The sequence below is a fragment of the Budorcas taxicolor genome, chromosome 21, assembly GCF_023091745.1.
Source record: "Budorcas taxicolor isolate Tak-1 chromosome 21, Takin1.1, whole genome shotgun sequence".
Lineage (NCBI taxonomy): Eukaryota > Metazoa > Chordata > Mammalia > Artiodactyla > Bovidae > Budorcas > Budorcas taxicolor.
In genome coordinates, this window is record NC_068930.1 from 73,872,950 (window position 1) to 73,895,559 (window position 22,610).

Consider the following 22,610-nt stretch of genomic DNA (forward strand, 5'->3'; position numbering starts at 1 on the left):
GAGGGCTTCAGCAGGTCAGGGCCCGACTCCTGCAGCTGCACCTGGGACAGGACACCCGGGGACAGGAAGATTCAAACCCAGTCACCTGCTGCCGGGGTCCATCCCCGGTGGACCCAGGGAATTCAAAGCAGGTACATAGTTGGCGATTAATGAGAGATTAATTAGAAATTTAAAGTGAAATTGGAGAAGAATAATGTAGTGAAAAAATAGAGGAAAAAAGAGGCTGATATTCCTTGGTTTACACGGAAAGCTAATTAAGTCTCAAGACAGGAAACTTGCACCCTCTACGTAGGCCACAGATGCCCACTTGAATAGCCCCGCCTGGGCTCCCTCTCGCGTGGGTCTTAGAAGCATGGGCAAATAAGCAGACAGGGCAAGCCTCGGTGTTTCAAGGGATCAGCCTGAAAAATAGAGGGAGGGAGAGGGAGAAAGGGAGGGAGAGTTGACACGGGGGTGGCCAAGCTTGTGCAAAAACCCCATAACTTTATTTTCAAAAGGTGCTTATATACCCTAAGTTTTGCATAATGGAAGATGCAGAGTCATGCAGGGGCAGCAGTCCTGACACTTACTGAGACCAGGCTTTCTTTCTGCATATCTTTCTGGATACAAAAGGTCTCAGGTGATTTACATTATCTTCTGGCCAAGAGGCCTGTTAACACTTTATGGCTCTCTTCCTTAATGAATGTTAATCTCATTTCCCCTGAAGTGTTTTTCTTTAACCTGCATCACCCTCAAAGCACTAAATAAAGTTGCATCCCTGTAGAACAAAGGTGCAGTGGGTTCTAACAAAGAAAGTACTTAACTCAAAGATCTATGTTGCTACTTGTTTTTTCTATATACCAACTTTATCAATTAACGCACTCCTGGGTACACAACAGAGGATATTAAAGCTTGACAGAGAGTATTGGCTCCACAATGACACCCTTAATCAGTTCTATTCTGATGATTTTTCCTAGAATTTTTTAAGCATTTTGTGCCTCTCACGGTTGGGAGGCTGTAAACAATCACATGCACAGTTGCAAAAATCCAGACAGACCATTCAGGCAAGTTAGAAAGCTATCAGAGGGGTTTGAGCTGAGACACTCCTTTTATGCCCAGAAATCTATTTACTAGAGCTCTAAGTTAATGTTCTTCAGAGAAAGGTGGTTGGGGATAGCCCCCCCGTTAATGTCAGAAGAGCATAGTTTGGCAAACAGTAAACAGACAGATTTTGATTTCGGGGTAGATGCTCGGGCAGAGGCCCCTTGAGACCTGACTCACCTTTGCCTGTCAAGCCTCTTCCTCACGACCTTTGTCATGGGCGGGATTCCTCGTGCTGGCTCCCGGCAACCTGCTGGCACAATAACTCCCACAGACCCGTGTCTGCCCCTGAGACCCTCATATTGGGGAGCTGCCACCAGGCAGAGGAGAAGACCCCACTGCCCCACCTTCTACACAGCAGCTGTGCCTTCACTGAGGCCTCCATCCTGTGTGAGCAGAGAGGGCTGAGCTCCCACAGCCCAGGGGTGGGTTTTACCCTGGAGCTTGAAGAGGAATGTGCACTGAGGAGCTCTTTTCCTGGGAGTCCAGAGAGGCTGTGGTCACACTCACCCTGGTCACCCCAGGATCCCCATGGGCACCTTCTGAATTTTCATGGTTGGCGACCAAGGGTGGGAGAGCAGTGTGTCTATCAGAGGCTTGGAACCAGATCCCAGGGCAGGTCCCCCGTTCTGAGCCCAGAGTCTCTGTCCTGATGGCCCCCTCCCCTGTCCCGTGCCCATGTCAGCTCAGCCCCTCGCTCTCTCAGTCCTTGGGTCTTTCCTCAGGACTGAGCCCAGCACAGCTCCTGCTTCCTGTCCCTGTGCCAGTGACGGTCACTGTGATGGGAGAGAGGACACGTGGTGGTGGGCTCCACGTTGACCCCACGGACAAATCCACCTGAGGACCTCTGTATTTCCCCTTATGAATGATCCAGACATAAGCTCAGAATGGGTGTGGACTTCAGAGAGGTTGAGGCGAGATGGCATCACCCTGATAGCCCTCACCTGGAATGTGTGTGTGTTGAGTGACTCAGTGAACCGGCCACACTGTCAATGTCTATATAAGGACACAAGGTAACAGGCTTTATGTTAAGACACTAATGAAAGCGAGTGCGTAGGTGACTTTGCGGTACAGAATCTGTGAATGACGAGAATCATCGCATGTGCAGCACTGAGGACCTCTGATGCCAGAGCCTTTGATGCTGCTCGCTCCAGATTCTAAGCGTGCAGTTTCACAGGAAGAAGGAGGTTGGGTCTCTTCCTTCCTCGTGTACAAAAACAGAACAAAGATTAAAATGTTTAAGTATCTCATGTTTCCTTCAGGATAGTTAACAGTTTTGAAATTAATGAGAGTCAAGTGTTTTACTGAGTTCCTTTGAAAAAGAAAATGAAGGAGTAAAAATTTAAGCTGCTGAGTATTGTATGTGTGTGTGTGTGTGTGTGTGTGTGTGTGTGTGTGAGTGTTTGCCTAAAGCGATCCTTGCTTCAAGGATAAATTAAATATATAAACACACAGTTGTCTGAGAATGACATAAACCACAACACTGATATACCAGGACACAGAAGAGGGTCTATGGTGCAGCTCCTGGGCAGGAGGAGGAAAGAGAATCTCTAGGAGAATCCCCTCCAGGCCTCCCACCGCCCAACGCTGCTTCTGCACCTGCTCCGGGGCAAGGCTCTGTGCTGAGTCCTGAGCGCCCCCTGGTGGGCACGGGCCCCTATGCAGGGAGGTTTTTGTCTGGGCTCACACTGACTTCCCCTCACTGTGTCTCTTGCACAGTAGTACACGGCCGTGTCCTCAGTTGTCACGCTGCTCAGTGACAGGGAGACTTGGCTCTTGGAGGTGTCCCTGGTGATGCTGAGCCGGGATTTCAGGGCCGGGTTGTAGCCTGTGCTTCCACTATAACCTATACCACCAAGCCACTCCAGCGCCTTTCCTGGAGCCTGGCGGACCCAGCCTACACCAGTACCATCGCTGCTTAATGAGAATCCGGAGACCGTGCAGGTGAGGGAGAGGGTCTGTGAGGGCTTCACCAGGCTGGGTCCCGACTCCTGCAGCTGCACCTGGGACAGGACCCCTGTGGACAGAGAGAAGCACGGTGACCCGTGGGCTCAGATGCAGCTTCCCCACGTGCCCATGTCTGATCCAGAGACACTCACCTCTGGGGGCTGACAGCACAAAGACGAGGGTCCACAGTGGGTTCATCTTGGAGCAGATGAGAGTCACCACTCCTGGAGATCTCTTCAAGCCCGAGGAGGAACCTGAATTTAAGAGAGCTGGTGCTCTGTTTCTACCCTGTGACCTGAGTGGATATTTGCATACGGGAGGGACCTCTGTATAAAAAGCAGAAAGCAGTGAATGGAGGTCTTGTCTATGGGGCTCCCCCTGTGAGGGGGTGCTGACTGTGCCCTCAGAGAACTCAGGCCCCTCCTGGGGTCCCCCTCCCCACACCAGGCAGACTGTCATTTGAGCAATGAAATGATGACAGAGGACTGGTCAGGGAAAAAGATGCTGTCAGGGAACAATGGCAGATTTGGGGAAGAGACTTTAATCCCATGGAGCTGCTTACCTTTACTCTTCAAATGCCCACCACCCATTCAGGGACCATGTAGATGTCAGACACAAAGTCGTATTTGTGTTCTTTTCTGATTAGCTAATGTTTACTCACTCCATATTCTAAAATTTGAGGAAAATATACATGTAATAATCACTGAATTATTTTTTTATCTTTTTTTATTTTGTTATTTATTATTATTCTTTTTTACTATACAATATTGTATTGGTTTTTTAAAAAAATTTTTATTGTTAGTTTATTTGGCTTTACAATCCTGTATTGGTTTTGCCATACTTTGACATGAATCAGCCATGGGTGTACATGAGTTCCCAATCCTGAACCCCTCTCCCACCTCCCACCCCATATCGTCTCTCTGGATCATCCTCATGCACCAGCGCCAAGCATCCTATATCCTGTATCAAGCATAGACTGGCGATTCGTTTCTTACCTGATAGTATACATGTTTCAATGTCTTTCTCCCAAATCATCCCACCCTCTCCATCTCCCTCAGAGCCCAAAAGTCCGTTCTAAACATCTGTGTCTCTTTTGCTGTCTCACATACAGGGTTATCATTACCATCTTCCTAAATTCCATATTTATGTGTTAGTATACTGTATTGGTGTTTTTCTTTTTGGCTTATTTCACTCTGTATAATCAGCTCCAGTTTCATCCACCTCATTAGAACTGATTCAAATGTATTCTTTCTAATGGCTGAGTAATACTCCGCTGTGTATATGTACCACAGCTTACTTATCCATTCATGTGCTGATGGACATCTAGGTTGCTTCCATGTCCTGGCTATTATAAACAGTACTGCGATGAACATTGGGGTACACGTGTCTCTTTCAGTTCTGGTTTCCTCGGTATGTATGCCCAGCAGTGGGATGCAGGGTCATAAGGCAGTTCTCTCTGCAATTTTTTAAGGAATCTCCACACTGTTCTCCATAGTGGCTGTACTAGTTTGCATTCCCACCAACAGTGTAAGAGGGTTCCCTTTTCTCCACACCCTCTCCAGCACTTATTGCTTGTAGACTTTTGGATCGCAGCCATTCTGACTGGTGTGAAATGGTACCTCATTGTGGTCTTGATTTGCATTTCGCTGATAATGAGTGATGTTGAGCATCTTTTCATGTGTTTGTTAGCCATCCATATGTCTTCTTTGGAGAAATGTCTATTTAGTTCTTTGGCCCATTTTTTGATTGGGGCATTTATTTTTCTGGAGTTGAGCTGCATAAGTTGCTTGTATATTTTTGAGATTAGTTGTTTGTCAGTTGCTTCATTTGCTATTATTTTCTCCCATTCAGAAGGCTGTCTTTTCACCTTGCTTATAGTTTCCTTTGTTGTGCAGAAGATTTTAATTTGAATTAGATCCCGTTTGTTTATTTTAGCTTTTATTTCCATTACTCTGGGAGGTGGGTCATAGGGGATCCTGCTGTGATTTATGTCAGAGAGTGTTTTGCCTATGTTCTCCTTTGGGAGTTTTATAGTTTCTGGTCTTACGTTTAGATCTTTAATCCATTTTGAGTTTATTTTTGTGTATGGTGTTAGAAAGTGATCTAGTTTCATTCTTTTACAAGAGGTTGACCAGTTTTCCCAGCACCACTTGTTAAAGAGATTGTCTTTTCTCCACTGTATATTTTTGCCTCCTTTGTCAAAGGTAAGGTGTCCATATGTGTGTGGGTTTATCTCCGGGCTTTCTATTTTGTTCCATTGATCTGTATTTCTGTCTTTGTGCCAGTAGCATACCATCTTGATGACTGTGGCTTTGTAGTAGAGCCTGAAGTCAGGCAGGTTGATTCCTCCAGTTCCATTCTTCTTTCTCAAGATTGCTTTGGCTCTTCGAGGTTTTTTGTATTTCCATACAATTTGTGAAATTATTTGTTCTAGCTCTGTGAAAAATACTGCTGGTAGCTTGATAGGGATTGCATTGAATGTGTAGATTGCTTTGGGTAGTATACTCATTTTCACTATATTGAGTCTTCCAATCCATGAGCTTGGTATATTTCTCCATCTATTAGTGTCCTCTTTGATTTCTTTCATCAGCGTTTTGTAATTTTCTATATATAGGTCTTTAGTTTCTTTGAAAGTGAAAGTGAAGTCGCTTAGTCATGTCTGACTCTCTGCGACCCAGTGGACTGTAGCCCACCAGGCTCCTCTGTCCATGGGATTCTCCAAGCAAGAATACTGGAATGGGCTGCCATTTCCTTCTCCAGGGGATCTTCCCTATCCAGGGATCAAACCCAGGTCTCCTGCATTGCAGGCAGATGCTTTAACCTCTGAGCCACCAGGGAAGTTTTTAGGTAGATATATCCCTAAGTATTTTATTCTTTTCGTTGCAATGGTGAATGGAATTGTTTCCTTAATTTCTTTTTCTACTTTCTCATTATTAGTGTATAGGAAGGCAAGGGATTTCTGTGTGTTGATTTTGTATCCTGCAACTTTACTATATTCATTGATGAGCTCCAGTAATTTTCTGGTGGAGTCTTTAGGGTTTTCTAGGTAGAGGATCATGTCATTTGCAAACAGTGAGAGTTTTACTTCTTGTTTTCCAATCTGGATTCCTTTTATTTCTTTTTCTGCTCTGATTGCTGCGGCCAAAACTTCCAGAACTATGTTGAATAGTAGCGGTGAAAGTGGGCACCCTCGTCTTGTTCCTGACTTTAGGGGAAATGCTTTCAATTTTTCACCATTGAGGATAATGTTTGCTGTGGGTTTGTCATATATAGCTTTTATTATGTTGAGGTATGTTCCTTCTATTCCTGCCTTCTGGAGAGTTTTAATCATAAATGGATGTTGAATTTTGTCAAAGGCCTTCTCTGCATCTGTTGAGATAATCATATGGCTTTTATTTTTCCATTTGTTAATGTGGTGAATTACGTTGACTGATTTGCGGATATTGAAGAATCCTTGCATCCCTGGGATAAAGCCCACTTGGTCACGGTGTATGATCGTTTTAATGTGTTGTTGGATTCTGATTGCTAGGATTTTGTTAAGGATTTTTGCATCTATGTTCATCAGTGATATTGGCCTGTAGTTTTCTTTTTTTTGTGGCATCTTTGTCAGGTTTTGGTATTAGGGTGATGGTGGCCTCATAGAATGAGTTTGGAAGTTTACCTTCCTCTGCAATTTTCTGGAAGAGTTTGAGTAGGATACGTGTTAGCTCTTCTCTAAATTTTCGGTAGAATTCAGCTGTGAGGCCATCTGGACCTGGACTTTTGTTTGCTGGAAGAGTTCTGATTACAGTTTCAATTTCCGTGCTTGTGATGGGTCTGTTAAGATTTTCTATTTCTTCCTGGTTCAGTTGTGGAAAGTTGTACTTTTCTAAGAATTTGTCCATTTCTTCCACGTTGTCCATTTTATTGGCATAGAATTGCTGATAGTAGTCTCTTATGATCCTCTGTATTTCTGCGTTGTCTGTTGTGATCTCTCCATTTTCATTTCTAATTTTATTGATTTGATTTTTCTCTCTTTGTTTCTTGATGAGTCTGGCTAATGGTTTGTCAATTTTATTTATCCTTTCAAAGAACCAGCTTTTGGCTTTGTTGATTTTTGCTATGGTCTCTTTTGTTTCTTTTGCATTTATTTCTGCCCTAATTTTTAAGATTTCTTTCCTTCTACTAACTCTGGGGTTCTCCATTTCTTCCTTTTCTAGTTGCTTTAGGTGGAGAGTTAGGTTATTTATTTAACTTTTTTCTTGTTTCTTGAGGTACGCCTGTATTGCTATGAACTTTCCTCTTAGCACTGCTTTTATGGTGTCCCACAGGTTTTGGGTTGTTGTGTTTTCATTTTCATTCGTTTCTATGGATATTTTGATTTCTTTTTTGATTTCTTCTGTGATTTGTTGGTTATTCAGAAGCGTGTTGTTCAGCCTCCATATGTTGGAATTTTTGATAGTTTTTCTCCTGTAATTGAGATCTAATCTTAATGCATTATGGTCAGAAAAGATGTTTGGAATGATTTCTTTTTTTTTTTTAATTTATCATGGTTAGATTTATGGCCTAGAATGTGATATATCCTGGAGAATGTTCCATGAGCACTTGAGAAAAAGGTGCAATTCATTGTTTTGGGGTGAAATGTCCTATAGATATCAATGAGGTCTAACTGGTCTACTGTATCATTTAAAGTTTGTGTTTCTTTGTTAATTTTCTGTTTAGTTGATCTGTCCATAGGTGCGAGTGGGGTATTCAAGTCTCCCACTGTTATTGTGTTATTGTCGATTTCCCCTTTCATACTTGTTAGCATTTGTCTTACATATTGCGGTGCTCCTATGTTGGGTGCATATATATTTATAATTGTTATATCTTCTTCTTGGATTGATCCTTTAATCATTATGTAGTGGCCTTGTTTATCTCTTCTCACAGCCTTTGTCTTAAAGTCTATTTTATCGGATATGAGTATTGCTACTCCTGCTTTCTTTTGGTCTCTATTTGCGTGCAAGATCTAATCTTTTTCCAGCCTTTCACTTTCAGTCTGTATGTGTCCCTTGTTTTGACGTGGGTCTCTTGTAGGCAGCATATATAGGGATCTTGTTTTTGTATCCATTCAGCCCGTCTTTGCCTTTTGGTTGGGGCATTCAACCTTTACGTTTAAGGTAATTATTGATAAATATGATCCCGTTGCCATTTACTTTATTGTTTTGGGTTCGGGTTCTTACACCCTTTTTGTGTTTGCTGTCTAGAGAAGATCCTTTAGCATTTGTTGGAGAGCTGGTTTGGTGGTGCTGAATTCTCTCAGCTTTGGCTTGTCTGTAAAGCTTTTGAATTCTCTTTCATATTTGAATGCGATCCTTATTGGTTACAGTAATCTGGGCTGTAGGTTTTTCTCTTTCAGCACTTTAAGTATGTCCTGCCATTACCCCCTGGCCTGAAGAGTTTCTATTGAAAGATCAGCTGTTGTCCTTATGGGAATCCCCTTGTGTGTTATTTGTTGTCTTTCTCTTGCTGCTTTGAATATTTGTTCTTTGTGTTTGATCTTTGTTCATTTGATTAATATGTGTCTTAGGGTGTTTCGCCTTGGGTTTATCCTGTTTGGGACTCTCTGGGTTTCTTGGACTTGGGTGATTATTTCCTTCCCCATTTTAGGGAAGTTTTCAACTATTATCTCCTCAAGTATTTTCTGATGGTCTTTCTTTTTGTCTTCTTCTTCTGGGACTCTATAATTCGAATGTTGGGGTGTTTCTTATTGTCCTGGAGGTCTCTGAGATTGTCCTCATTTCTTTTAATTCGTTTTTCTTTTTTCCTCTCTGATTCATTTATTTCTACCATTCTATCTTCTATTTCACTAATCCTATCTTCTGCCTGTGATATTCTACTATCTGTTGCCTCCAGAGTGTTTCTGATCTCACTTATTGCATTATTCATTATATATTGACTCTTTTTCATTTCTTCTAGATCCTTGTTAAAACTTTCTTGCATCTTCTCCAGGCTATTTATCTGTGATTCCATTTTTATTTCAAGGTTTTGGATCATTTTCACTGTCTTTATTTTGAATTCTTTCTCAGGTAAATTCCCTACCTCTTCCTCTTTTGTTTGGTTTGGTGGGCATTTCTCCTGTTCCTTTTCCTCCTGGGTATTCCTCTGTCTCTTCCTCTTGGTTATATTGCTGCGTTTGGTGTGGCCTTTCTGGATTCTGGGAATTTGTGGAGTTCTCTTTATTATGGAGGTTCCTCACTGTGGGTGGGGCTGTATCAGTGGCTTGTCAAGGTTTCTTGGTTAGAGAAGCTTGTGTCGGAGTTCTGGTGGGTGGAGCTGGGTTTCTTCTCACTGGAGTGCAATGAAGTGACCAGTAATGGGTTATGAGACGTTAATGGTTTTGGAGTAACTTTGAGCTGCCTGTATATTGAAGCTCAGGGGTGTGTTCCTGTGTTGCTGGAGAATTGCTTGGTATGTCTTGCTCTGGAACTTGTTGGCCCTTGGGTGGTGCTTGGTTTCAGTGTAGGTATGAAGGCATTTGATGGGCTCCGATCGATTAATGTTCCCTGGATTCAGGAGTTCTCTGATGTTCTCAGGCTTTGGACTTAAGTCTCCTGTTTCTGGCTTTCAGTTTTATGTTTACCGTAGACTCAAGACTTCGCCATCTATACAGCACCGATGATAAACCATCTAGGTTAAAGATGAAAAGTTTCCCCACTTTGAGGGACACCCAGAGAGGTTCACTGAGTTACATGGAGAAGAGAAGAGGGAGGGGGTAGTTAGAGCTGACTGGAATGAGATGAGGTGAGATCAAAAGAGGAGAGAGCAAGCTAGCCAGCGATCACTTCCTTATGTGTGCTCCACCGTCTGGACCACTCAGAGATGTTCACGGAGTTCTACAGGGAAGAGGAGAGGGAGGAAGGAGACAGAGGTGGCCAGGAGGGTAAAAGAGGGGAATGACAGGGAGAGAGACAGATCCAGCCAGTAACCAGTTCCCTGAGTGCTCTCCACCGTCTGGAACACAGAGATTCACAGAGTTGTGTAGAGAAGAGAAGGGGGAGGGAGGAGACAGAGGCCACCTGGTGGAGAAAAAGGAGCGTCCAAAGGAGGAGAGATGGTCAAGCCAGTAATCTCACTCTCAGGTAAAATTGGGTACTGAAGATTGGGTTTTTAAATGTGCAAAATTGACAACAAATACCAAAAAGCAAAGATTAAAAATCTGGGGTAGAGGTTGGATTTTCAAAAATACAATATTAAAAAAAAGAAGAAGAAGAAAAAAACACAAAGTCACGAGAATTATTAAACAACAACAACAACCACAAAAAAATATATATATGGTGTTTGCTTTAAAAATAGGGTCCTTTTTTTGAAAAGTAATAGTAGGTTATAAAAATTAAAATTAAAGGAGAAATAGAGGACTTAAAAATTTAAAAAGTGTAAGGAAAAGAAGAAAAATTAAAAAAAAAACAATCAAACAACAACATCAACAAGAAAGAAAAAAGAGAATGGTCGTAAAAATGGTAAAGATGCATCCGGGACTTTCTCTGGTGTTGTGGGCAGTGTGCAGTCCCGTCCAGGGCGGTTCCCTCTGTTTAGCTTCTGTTTGCTGGTCTCTTCAGTGTCTGAATTCTGCCGTGACATGAGGGCGCGGTGGTGGACACTTTGTTGTTGTTGCTGTTAGGTTCTCTTGTTGAGTTGCACTGTGGGGAGGGAGGGATGCTGCACACAAATAAGCCTGGCATGTGATCGCAGTGTCTCAGCCCCACTGGGCCTGCCCCTGCACACGGTGCACACCGCTCAGGCTCTGCGTTGCTCCGCCGGGAACCGTCTGAGGCTGGCCCAAGGCTGCATGCACCTCCCTGGTCTAAGCCGCTCAGGCTCGGCTCTCAGGTAGCCCTCAGAGGCACAGATTTGGTTGGGCCTGCGTTTTGTGCCCGTCCCAGGATGGAGTAGCTCAGGTGTTTGGCGAGCGCAGTCGCTGCGACTTATCGCCTTTCCCGGCCCTGCTGCTCAGTTTTCTGGGTGTACCACGGGCGCCCCTTCTGAGGCAGATGGTGACTGTCCAGAACCCCAAGAAGTGTTAGTTAGCAAAGAAGCCTGCTTGCAGTTTGGTAGATAATGTCTCTCTGGGGCTGTGATTGGCCCCTTCCAGCCCTTACGGCTCTGGCTGCCTGTCACCAGAGGGGGATGGTCTGCAGCCGGCTGTTTCTGTTCCGTCCTTTGTTCTGTGCGTGGTCCTGGCGGTGTCTTATGTTAGAGCTTTTCGCGTGGTAGCTATCCCACAGTCTGGTTTGCTAGCCCAAGTTAGTTCACTCTGGTTATGCTCGCGGCATTCCGGCCCGATTCTTAAAAAGCACTGCAGCCCGTGCCTCCCTGCCCAGCCCCCACTTGCTAGTGGTGGATGGGGGCGTCGGCGCTGCTTCTCTGCTGGGGGAGTTACCGTTGGGTTGTAATCTGTTGGTTTTAATTACGTATTGATTTTTCTTCCCAGTTATGTGACCCGCTGTGCTTCCACGGCTCATCACAGACTCGGCAGTGGGAGTGTTTCCTGGTGTTTGGAAACTTCTCTCTTCTTAAGACTCCCTTCCCGGGACGGAGCTCCCTCCCTACCTCCTTTGTCTCTTTTTTCATCTTTTATATGTTTTCCTACCTGTTTTTGAAGACAATCATCTGCTTTTCTGGGTGCCTGATGTCCTCTGCCAGCATTCAGACGTTGTTTTCTGGAATTTGCCCAGCGTTGAAATGTTCTTTTGATGAGTTTGTGTGGGAGAAAGCGGGCTCCCCGTCCTATTCCTCCACCATCTTAGCACCGCCCCCTGGTCATAACTTCTCTTCCAAGGAGGAAGCGTCTTTTTACCTCATGGATGCAGTCACTGTCTGCAGTGGGTTTGGTGCCCCGAGAATAACGTCTCTCACTGCTTCCCCTGTTTCCCCGTCTGTTTGCCATGAAGTGATGGGTCCAGATGCCATGCCCTTAGTTTCCTGATTGTTGAGTTTTGTGCCAACTTTTCACTCTCCTCTTTCACTTTCATCAAGAGGCTTTTTAGTTCTTTTTCACTTTCTGCCATAAGGGTTGTGTCATCTGCATATCTGTGGTTATCAATATTTCTTTCGGCATTCTTGATTCCAGCTTGTGCTTCATCCAGCCCAGCGTTTCTCATGATGTCCTCTGTATAAGTTAAATAAGCAAGGTGACAATATACAGCCTTGACGGCCTCCTTTCCCTATTTGGAACCAGTATATTCCATGTCTAGTTCTAACTGTTGCTTTCTGACCTTCATACACATTTCTCAAGAGACAGGACAGGTGGTCTGGTATTGCTATCTCTTTCAGAATTTTCCACAGGTTATTGTGACCCACACAGTTAAAGGCTTTGGCATAGCCAATAAAGCAGAAATAGATTTTTTTTCTGGATCTCTCTTGCTTTTTTGATGATTCAGCAGATGTTGGCAATTTGATCTCTGGTTCCTCTGACTTTTCTAAAACCAACTTTAAGATCTGGAAAATCTCGGTTCATATATTGTTCAAGCCTACTTGGAGAATTTTGAGCATTACTTTGCCAGCATTTGAGATGAATGCAATTGTGTGGTAGTTTGAGCATTCTTTAGCATTCTTTGACATTCTTTGCCTTTCTTGGGGACTGGAATGAAAACTGAGTTTTCCAGTCCCGTGGCCCCTGCTGAATTTTCCAAATTTGCTGTCATATTGAGTGCAAACTTTCACTGCACCATCTATTAGGATTGAAATAGCTCAGCTGGAATTCCATCACCTCCACTAGCTTTGTTCCTAGTGATGCTTCCTATGGCCCACTTGACTTCACATTCCAGGATGTCTGGCTCTAGATAAGTGATTACACCATCGTGATTATCTGGGTCGTGAAGACCTTTTTTGTACAGTTCTTTGTATTCTTGCCACCTCTTCTTAATATCTTTTGCTTCTTAATATCATTTCTGTCCTTCTTGAGCCCATCTTTGCATGGAATGTTCCCTTGGTATCGCTAATTTTCTTGAACAGATCTCTAGTCTTTCCCATTCTACTGTTTTCCTCTAATTCTTTGCATTGATCACTGAGGAAAGCTTTCTTCTCTCTCCTTGCTATGCCTTGAAACTCTGCATTCAAATGGGGATATCTTTCCATTTCTCCTTTGCTTTGGCATCTCTTCTTTTCACAGCTATTTGTAAGGCCTCCTCAGACAACCATTTTGCTTTCTTGCATTTATTTTTTTCTTGGGGATGGTGTTGCTCCCTGTCCCCTTACAATGTCACAAATCTCTGTCCATAGTTCATCAGGCACTCTGTCGGTCGGATCTAGTCCCTTAAATCTATTTCTCACTTCCACTGTATAATCGTAAGGGATTTAAGTCATGCCTGAATGGTATCCGGTCCCATCACTTCATGGGAAATTGTTGGGGAAACAGTGGAAACAGCGCCAGACTTTATAAATCTCCATAAATCTCCATTTTACCATCTGTATTTGGAACTGAACCAAGTTTCCAAGGCTACCTCCAACAACAAACATTGAGATCTGATACTCATTTTGAAAAATAGTATTTATGTTTGAGACATCAATGTAAAGTCACATGCCCCAAAGTACCAATCTTGCCTGAATGAAAGTTTGTGAGAAAGATATTTTCTATTTAAAGTTAGCTTGCAGCAATGGGTGCTTAGAGACACTAGCCTGTGCTTGAGGACCACACACGGGGTCGTTTTAAAGGGGAAAATTGTCAACTAAGGAGCACTAAAATGTGAAACTATGTCAGTAAAGTGAACGTGAAGGAGACTGATTTACATGATTGGATGAAACATGAGGGGATGGACTTGACTGCCCTCAAGTAGAAATACGCGTGTGTTGGGTGATTTAAAGACAGTCCACATTGCAAATGTCCATAATGACCGTGAAATGATGGTGTATGTCTAATGGTGCTAATAATAGCTAAAAAGCAGGTGAACTTACAAACGCAGAGTCTGAATACTGATGATGTTTGAATACGCAGTATTGGGTCTCTCTTAACCAGCACCTATAACACTGGACACTGCAGAATTCTACCTGTTTGTGCAGTTTCACTGAAAGAAGGAGAGTCAGTCTCTTCCCTTCCACGTGTACAAAAAAAAAAAAACAACAAAAATTGCAGCAACTGAAAACCTCCTGTGTCTTCTCAGAACATTCATAAATTTCAAGATTCAGACTCACCAAGAAAATGGGGATGGGCCTCAGGGGTATGCTGAGATCCATTGAGGAGAAGAAACATAAACCCAGAAATTATCCTTAAATCTTGAGTAATAAATGTGCATGTAAATATCCATCCTACTTCAACAGAAAATCAAAACTGCAAAACACATGTAGGTTCCCTCAGTATGTCGACTGTGACATAAAGGCCAGCAATGAGACGTTAGGACACAGAGGAGGGTCTCTGGTGGGCTCCTGGGCAGGAAGAGGGAAGCACAGGCTCTCCCAGGAATCCCCTCCAGCCCCGGGTCACCTGCTCCTGGGCTCAGCCCTGTGCTCGTGTGTCCACAAGCCCCATGGTGGTTGCCGGCCTCCCCCGGGGGTGGCTTGTGTCTGGGCTCACATGACGTCCCCTCACTGTGTCTCTTGCACAGTAATACACAGCTGTGTCCACAGTGGTCACAGAGCTCATCTGCAGAGAGAACTGGTTCTTGGACGTGCCCCTGGAGATGGAGGTGTGGCTCTTGATGGAGGGGTGGTCGTGAGTGTCACCATTATAAATTATGCTTCCCATCCACTCTAGCCCCTTCCCTGGGGCCTGGTGGATCCAGCTCCCTCCATAACCACGTGATGGAGTAACCAGAGGCAGCACACATGAGGGAGACGGTCTGTGAGGGCTTCAGCAGGTCAGGACCCGACTCCTGCAGCTGCACCTGGGACAGGACACCCGGGGACAGGAAGACTCAAACCCAGCCAGTCACCAGCTGCCACAATAGTCCCCACAGATGCGTGTCTGACGCCCAAGGCCTTCCCCTTGGGGAACTGCCACCAGGCAGAGGAGAAGACCCCAAAGCCTCACCTTCTACACAGCAGCTCTGCCTTCACTGAGGCCTCCATCCTGTGTGAGCAGAGAGGGCTGAGCTCCCACAGCCCAGGGGTGGGTTTTACCCTGGAGCTTGAAGAGGAATGTGCACTGAGGAGCTCTTTTCCTGTGAGTCCAGGGAGGCTGTGGTCACACTCACCCTGGTCACCCCAGGATCCCCATGGGCGCCTTCTGAATTTTCACGGTTGGCAACCAAGGGTGGGAGAGCAGTGTGTCTACCAGAGGCTTGGAACCAGATCCCAGGGCAGGTCCCCCTTTCCGACCCAGGGTCCCTGACCTGACGGCCCCCTCCCCTGCTCCGTGCCCATCTCAGCTCAGCCCCTCGCCCTCTCAGTCCTTGGGTCTTTCCTCAGGGCTGAGCCCAGCACAGCTCCTGCTTCCTGTCCCTGTGCCAGTGACGGTCACTGTGATGGGAGAGAGGACACGTGGTGGTGGGCTCCACGTTGACCCCATGGACAAATCCACCTGAGGACCTCTGTATCTCCCCTTATGAATTATCCAGACATAAGCTCAGAATGGGTGTGGACTTCAGAGAATTTGAGGTAAGATGGCATCACCCTGATTGCCCTCACTGGGAATGTGTGTGTTGAGTGACTCAGTGAACTGGCCACACTGTCAATGTCTATATACGGACACAAGGTAACAGTGTTTATGTTAAGACACTAATAAAAGCGAGCGTGTAGGTGACTTTGCAGTACAGAATCTGTGAATGACGAGAATCATCGCATGTGCAGCACTGGGGACCTCTGACGCCAGAGCCTTTGACGCTGCTCGCTCCAGATTCTAAGTGTGCAGTTTCACAGGAAGAAGGAGGTTGGGTCTCTTCCTTCCTCATGTACAAAAACAGAACAAAGATTAAATGTTTAAGTATCTCATGTTTCCTTCAGGATAGTTAACTGTTTTGAAATTAACGAGAGTCAAGTGTTTTACTGAGTTCCTTAGACAGAAGAAAAATGAAGGAGAAAAAATTTCAGCTGTTGAGTATTGTGTGTGTGTGTTTGCATAAAGCTATTCTTGCTTCAAGGAAAAATTAAAATATATACACACCCAGTTGTCTGAGAGTGACTTAAACCACAACAATGAAATACCAGGACACAGAAGAGGGTCTATGGTGCAGCTCCTGGGCAGGAGGAGGAAAGAGAATCTCTAGGAGAATCCCCCCCAGGCCTCTCACCGCCCAAGGCTGCTTCTGCACCTGCTCCGGGGCGCTGCTCTGTACTGAGTCCTGAGCGCCCCCTGGTGGGCACGGGCCCCTATGCAGGGAGGTTTTTGTCTGGGCTCACACTGACTTCCCCTCGCTGTGTCTCTTGCACAGTAGTACACGGCCGTGTCCTCAGTTGTCACGCTGCTCAGTGACAGGGAGACTTGGCTCTTGGAGGTGTCCCTGGTGATGCTGAGCCGGGATTTCAGGGCCGGGTTATAGTATGTACTTCCACTATAACCTATAACACCAACCGACTCCAGCGCCTTTCCTGGAGCCTGGCGGACCCAGCCTACACTACTGCTGCTTAAGGAGAATCCGGAGACCGTGCAGGTGAGGGAGAGGGTCTGTGAGGGCTTCACCAGGCTGGGTCCCGACTCCTGCAGCTGCACCTGGGACAGGACCCCTGTGGACAGAGAGAAGCACGGTGACCCGTGGGCTCAGATGCAGCTTCCCCACGTGCCCATGTCTGATCCAGAGACACTCACCTCTGGGGGCTGACAGCACAAAGATGAGGGTCCACAGTGGGTTCATCTTGGAGCAGATGAGAGTCACCACTCCTGGAGATCTCTTCAAGCCCGAGGAGGAACCTGAATTTAAGAGAGCTGGTGCTCTGTTTCTACCCTGTGACCTGAGTGGATATTTGCATACGGGAGGGACCTCTGTATAAAAAGCAGAAAGCAGTGAATGGAGGTCTTGTCTATGGGGCTCCCCCTGTGAGGGGGTGCTGACTGTGCCCTCAGAGAACTCAGGCCCCTCCTGGGGTACCCCTCCCCAGACCAGGCAGACTGTCATTTGAGGAATGAAATGATGACAGAGGGCTGGTCAGGGAAAAAGATGCTGTCAGGGAACAATGGCAGATTTGGGGAAGAGACTTTAATCCCATGGAGCTGCTTACCTTTACTCTTCAAATGCCCACCACCCATTCAGGGACCATGTAGATGTCAGACACAAAGTCGTATTTGTTTTCTTTTCTGATTAGCTAATGTTTACTCACTCCATATTCTAAAATTTGAGGAAAATATACATGTAATAATCACTGAATTATTTTTTTATCTTTTTTTATTTTGTTATTTATTATTATTCTTTTTTACTTTACAATATTATAGTGGTTTTTTAAAAAGGTTTTTATTGTTAGTTTATTTGGCTTTACAATCCTGTATTGGTTTTGCCATACTTTGACATGAATCAGCCCCGGGTGTACATGAGTTCCCAATCCTGAACCCCTCTCCCACCTCCCACCCCATATCGTCTCTCTGGATCATCCTCGTGCACCAGCGCCAAGCATCCTGTATCCTGTATCAAGCATAGACTGGCGATTTGTTTCTTACCTGATAGTATACATGTTTCAATGTCTTTCTCCCAAATCATCCCACCCTCTCCATCTCCCTCAGAGCCCAAAAGTCCGTTCTAAACATCTGTGTCTCTTTTGCTGTCTCACATACAGGGTTATCATTACCATCTTCCTAAATTCCATATATATGTGTTAGTATACTGTATTGGTGTTTTTCTTTTTGGCTTATTTCACTCTGTATAATTTGCTCCAGTTTCATCCACCTCATTAGAACTGATTCAAATGTATTCTTTCTAATGGCTGAGTAATACTCCACTGTGTATATGTACCACAGCTTTCTTATCCATTCATGTGCTGATGGACATCTAGGTTGCTTCCATGTCCTGGCTATTATAAACAGTGCTGCGATGAACATTGGGGTACACGTGTCTCTTTCAGTTCTGGTTTCCTCGGTATGTATGCCCAGCAGTGGGATGCAGGGTCATAAGGCAGTTCTCTCTGCAATTTTCTAAGGAATCTCCACACTGTTCTCCATAGTGGCTGTACTAGTTTGCATTCCCACCAACAGTGTAAGAGGGTTCCCTTTTCTCCACACCCTCTCCAGCACTTATTGCTTGTAGACTTTTGGATCGCAGCCATTCTGACTGGTGTGAAATGGCACCTCATTGTGGTCTTGAGTTGCATTTCGCTGATAATGAGTGATGTTGAGCATCTTTTCATGTGTTTGTTAGCCATCCATATGTCTTCTTTGGAGAAATGTCTATTTAGTTCTTTGGCCCATTTTTTGATTGGGGCATTTATTTTTCTGGAGTTGAGCTGCATAAGTTGCTTGTATATTTTTGAGATTAGTTGTTTGTCAGTTGCTTCATTTGCTATTATTTTCTCCCATTCAGAAGGCTGTCTTTTCACCTTGCTTATAGTTTCCTTTGTTGTGCAGAAGATTTTAATTTGAATTAGATCCCGTTTGTTTATTTTAGCTTTTATTTCCATTACTCTGGGAGGTGGGTCATAGGGGATCCTGCTGTGATTTATGTCAGAGAGTGTTTTGCCTATGTTCTCCTTTGGGAGTTTTATAGTTTCTGGTCTTACGTTTAGATCTTTAATCCATTTTGAGTTTATTTTTGTGTATGGTGTTAGAAAGTGATCTAGTTTCATTCTTTTACAAGTGGTTGACCAGTTTTCCCAGCACTACTTGTTAAAGAGATTGTCTTTTCTCCACTGTATATTTTTGCCTCCTTTGTCAAAGGTAAGGTGTCCATATGTGTGTGGGTTTATCTCCGGGCTTTCTATTTTGTTCCATTGATCTGTATTTCTGTCTTTGTGCCAGTAGCATACCATCTTGATGACTGTGGCTTTGTAGTAGAGCCTGAAGTCAGGCAGGTTGATTCCTCCAGTTCCATTCTTCTTTCTCAAGATTGCTTTGGCTCTTCGAGGTTTTTTGTATTTCCATACAATTTGTGAAATTATTTGTTCTAGCTCTGTGAAAAATACTGCTGGTAGCTTGATAGGGATTGCATTGAATGTGTAGATTGCTTTGGGTAGTATACTCATTTTCACTATATTGAGTCTTCCAATCCATGAGCTTGGTATATTTCTCCATCTATTAGTGTCCTCTTTGATTTCTTTCATCAGCGTTTTGTAATTTTCTATATATAGGTCTTTAGTTTCTTTGAAAGTGAAAGTGAAGTCGCTTAGTCATGTCTGACTCTCTGCGACCCAGTGGACTGTAGCCCACCAGGCTCCTCTGTCCATGGGATTCTGCAAGCAAGAATACTGGAATGGGCTGCCATTTCCTTCTCCAGGGGATCTTCCCTACCCAGGGATCAAACCCAGGTCTCCTGCATTGCAGGCAGATGCTTTAACCTCTGAGCCACCAGGGAAGTTTTTAGGTAGATATATCCCTAAGTATTTTATTCTTTTCGTTGCAATGGTGAATGGAATTGTTTCCTTAATTTCTTTTTCTACTTTCTCATTATTAGTGTATAGGAAGGCAAGGGATTTCTGTGTGTTGATTTTGTATCCTGCATCTTTACTATATTCATTGATGAGCTCTAGTAATTTTCTGGTGGAGTCTTGAGGGTTTTCTAGGTAGAGGATCATGTCATTTGCAAACAGTGAGAGTTTTACTTCTCGTTTTCCAATCTGGATTCCTTTTATTTTTTTTTTTCTGCTCTGATTGCTGCGGCCAAAACTTCCAGAACTATGTTGAATAGTAGCGGTGGAAGTGGGCACCCTCGTCTTGTTCCTGACTTTAGGGGAAATGCTTTCAATTTTTCACCATTGAGGATAATGTTTGCTGTGGGTTTGTCATATATAGCTTTTATTATGTTGAGGTATGTTCCTTCTATTCCTGCCTTCTGGAGAGTTTTAATCATAAATGGATGTTGAATTTTGTCAAAGGCCTTCTCTGCACCTGTTGAGATAATCATATGGCTTTTATTTTTCCATTTGTTAATGTGGTGAATTACGTTGACTGATTTGCAGATATTGAAGAATCCTTGCATCCCTGGGATAAAGCCCACTTGGTCACGGTGTATGATCGTTTTAATGTGTTGTTGGATTCTGATTGCTAGGATTTTGTTAAGGATTTTTGCATCTATGTTCATCAGTGATATTGGCCTGTAGTTTTCTTTTTTTGTGGCATCTTTGTCAGGTTTTGGTATTAAGGTGATGGTGGCCTGATAGAATGAGTTTGGAAGTTTACCTTCCTCTGCAATTTTCTGGAAGAGTTTGAGTAGGATACGTGTTAGCTCTTCTCTAAATTTTCGGCAGAATTCAGCTGTGAGGCCATCTGGACCTGGGCTTTTATTTGCTGGAAGAGTTCTGATTACAGTTTCAATTTCCATGCTTGTGATGGGTCTGTTAAGATTTTCTATTTCTTCCTGGTTCAGTTGTGGAAAGTTGTACTTTTCTAAGAATTTGTCCATTTCTTCCACGTTGTCCATTTTATTGGCATAGAATTGCTGATAGTAGTCTCTTATGATCCTCTGTATTTCTGCGTCGTCTGTTGTGATCTCTCCATTTTCATTTCTAATTTTATTGATTTGATTTTTCTCTCTTTGTTTCTTGATGAGTCTGGCTAATGGTTTGTCAATTTTATTTATCCTTTCAAAGAACCAGCTTTTGGCTTTGTTGATTTTTGCTATGGTCTCTTTTGTTTCTTTTGCATTTATTTCTGCCCTAATTTTTAAGATTTCTTTCCTTCTACTAACTCTGGGGTTCTCCATTTCTTCCTTTTCTAGTTGCTTTAGGTGGAGAGTTAGGTTATTTATTTAACTTTTTTCTTGTTTCTTGAGGTACGCCTGTATTGCTATGAACTTTCCTCTTAGCACTGCTTTTATGGTGTCCCACAGGTTTTGGGTTGTTGTGTTTTCATTTTCATTCGTTTCTATGCATATTTTGATTTCTTTTTTGATTTCTTCTGTGATTTGTTGGTTATTCAGAAGCGTGTTGTTCAGCCTCCATATGTTGGAATTTTTGATAGTTTTTCTCCTGTAATTGAGATCTAATCTTAATGCATTATGGTCAGAAAAGATGTTTGGAATGATTTCTTTTTTTTTTTTTAATTTATCATGGTTAGATTTATGGCCTAGAATGTGATATATCCTGGAGAATGTTCCATGAGCACTTGAGAAAAAGGTGCAATTCATTGTTTTGGGGTGAAATGTCCTATAGATATCAATGAGGTCTAACTGGTCTACTGTATCATTTAAAGTTTGTGTTTCTTTGTTAATTTTCTGTTTAGTTGATCTGTCCATAGGTGCGAGTGGGGTATTCAAGTCTCCCACTGTTATTGTGTTATTGTCGATTTCCCCTTTCATACTTGTTAGCATTTGTCTTACATATTGCGGTGCTCCTATGTTGGGTGCATATATATTTATAATTGTTATATCTTCTTCTTGGATTGATCCTTTAATCATTATGTAGTGGCCTTGTTTATCTCTTCTCACAGCCTTTGTCTTAAAGTCTATTTTATCGGATATGAGTATTGCTACTCCTGCTTTCTTTTGGTCTCTATTTGCGTGCAAGATCTAATCTTTTTCCAGCCTTTCACTTTCAGTCTGTATGTGTCCCTTGTTTTGACGTGGGTCTCTTGTAGGCAGCATATATAGGGATCTTGTTTTTGTATCCATTCAGCCCGTCTTTGCCTTTTGGTTGGGGCATTCAACCTTTACGTTTAAGGTAATTATTGATAAATATGATCCCGTTGCCATTTACTTTATTGTTTTGGGTTCAGGTTCTTACACCCTTTTTGTGTTTGCTGTCTAGAGAAGATCCTTTAGCATTTGTTGGAGAGCTGGTTTGGTGGTGCTGAATTCTCTCAGCTTTGGCTTGTCTGTAAAGCTTTTGAATTCTCTTTCATATTTGAATGCGATCCTTATTGGTTACAGTAATCTGGGCTGTAGGTTTTTCTCTTTCAGCACTTTAAGTATGTCCTGCCATTACCCCCTGGCCTGAAGAGTTTCTATTGAAAGATCAGCTGTTGTCCTTATGGGAATCCCCTTGTGTGTTATTTGTTGTCTTTCTCTTGCTGCTTTGAATATTTGTTCTTTGTGTTTGATCTTTGTTCATTTGATTAATATGTGTCTTAGGGTGTTTCGCCTTGGGTTTATCCTGTTTGGGACTCTCTGGGTTTCTTGGACTTGGGTGATTATTTCCTTCCCCATTTTAGGGAAGTTTTCAACTATTATCTCCTCAAGTATTTTCTGATGGTCTTTCTTTTTGTCTTCTTCTTCTGGGACTCTATAATTCGAATGTTGGGGTGTTTCTTATTGTCCTGGAGGTCTCTGAGATTGTCCTCATTTCTTTTAATTCGTTTTTCTTTTTTCCTCTCTGATTCATTTATTTCTACCATTCTATCTTCTATTTCACTAATCCTATCTTCTGCCTGTGATATTCTACTATCTGTTGCCTCCAGAGTGTTTCTGATCTCCCTTATTGCATTATTCATTATATATTGACTCTTTTTCATTTCTTCTAGGTCCTTGTTAAAACTTTCTTGCATCTTCTCCAGGCTATTTATCTGTGATTCCATTTTTATTTCAAGGTTTTGGATCATTTTCACTATCACTATTTTGAAT

At 43.4% G+C, this 22,610-nt stretch overlaps 1 gene segment (V, D, J or C); it reads right to left on the reverse strand.

Moving 5' to 3' along the window:
- Positions 1 to 388: 388 nt before the first annotated feature.
- Positions 389 to 16,797, reverse strand: LOC128066531 (immunoglobulin heavy variable 4-38-2-like). The segment is given in 4 exon segments: positions 389 to 401; positions 1,261 to 1,330; positions 2,768 to 3,097; positions 16,724 to 16,797. Coding segments are annotated over 4 exon segments (459 nt in total).
- Positions 16,798 to 22,610: the final 5,813 nt, after the last annotated feature.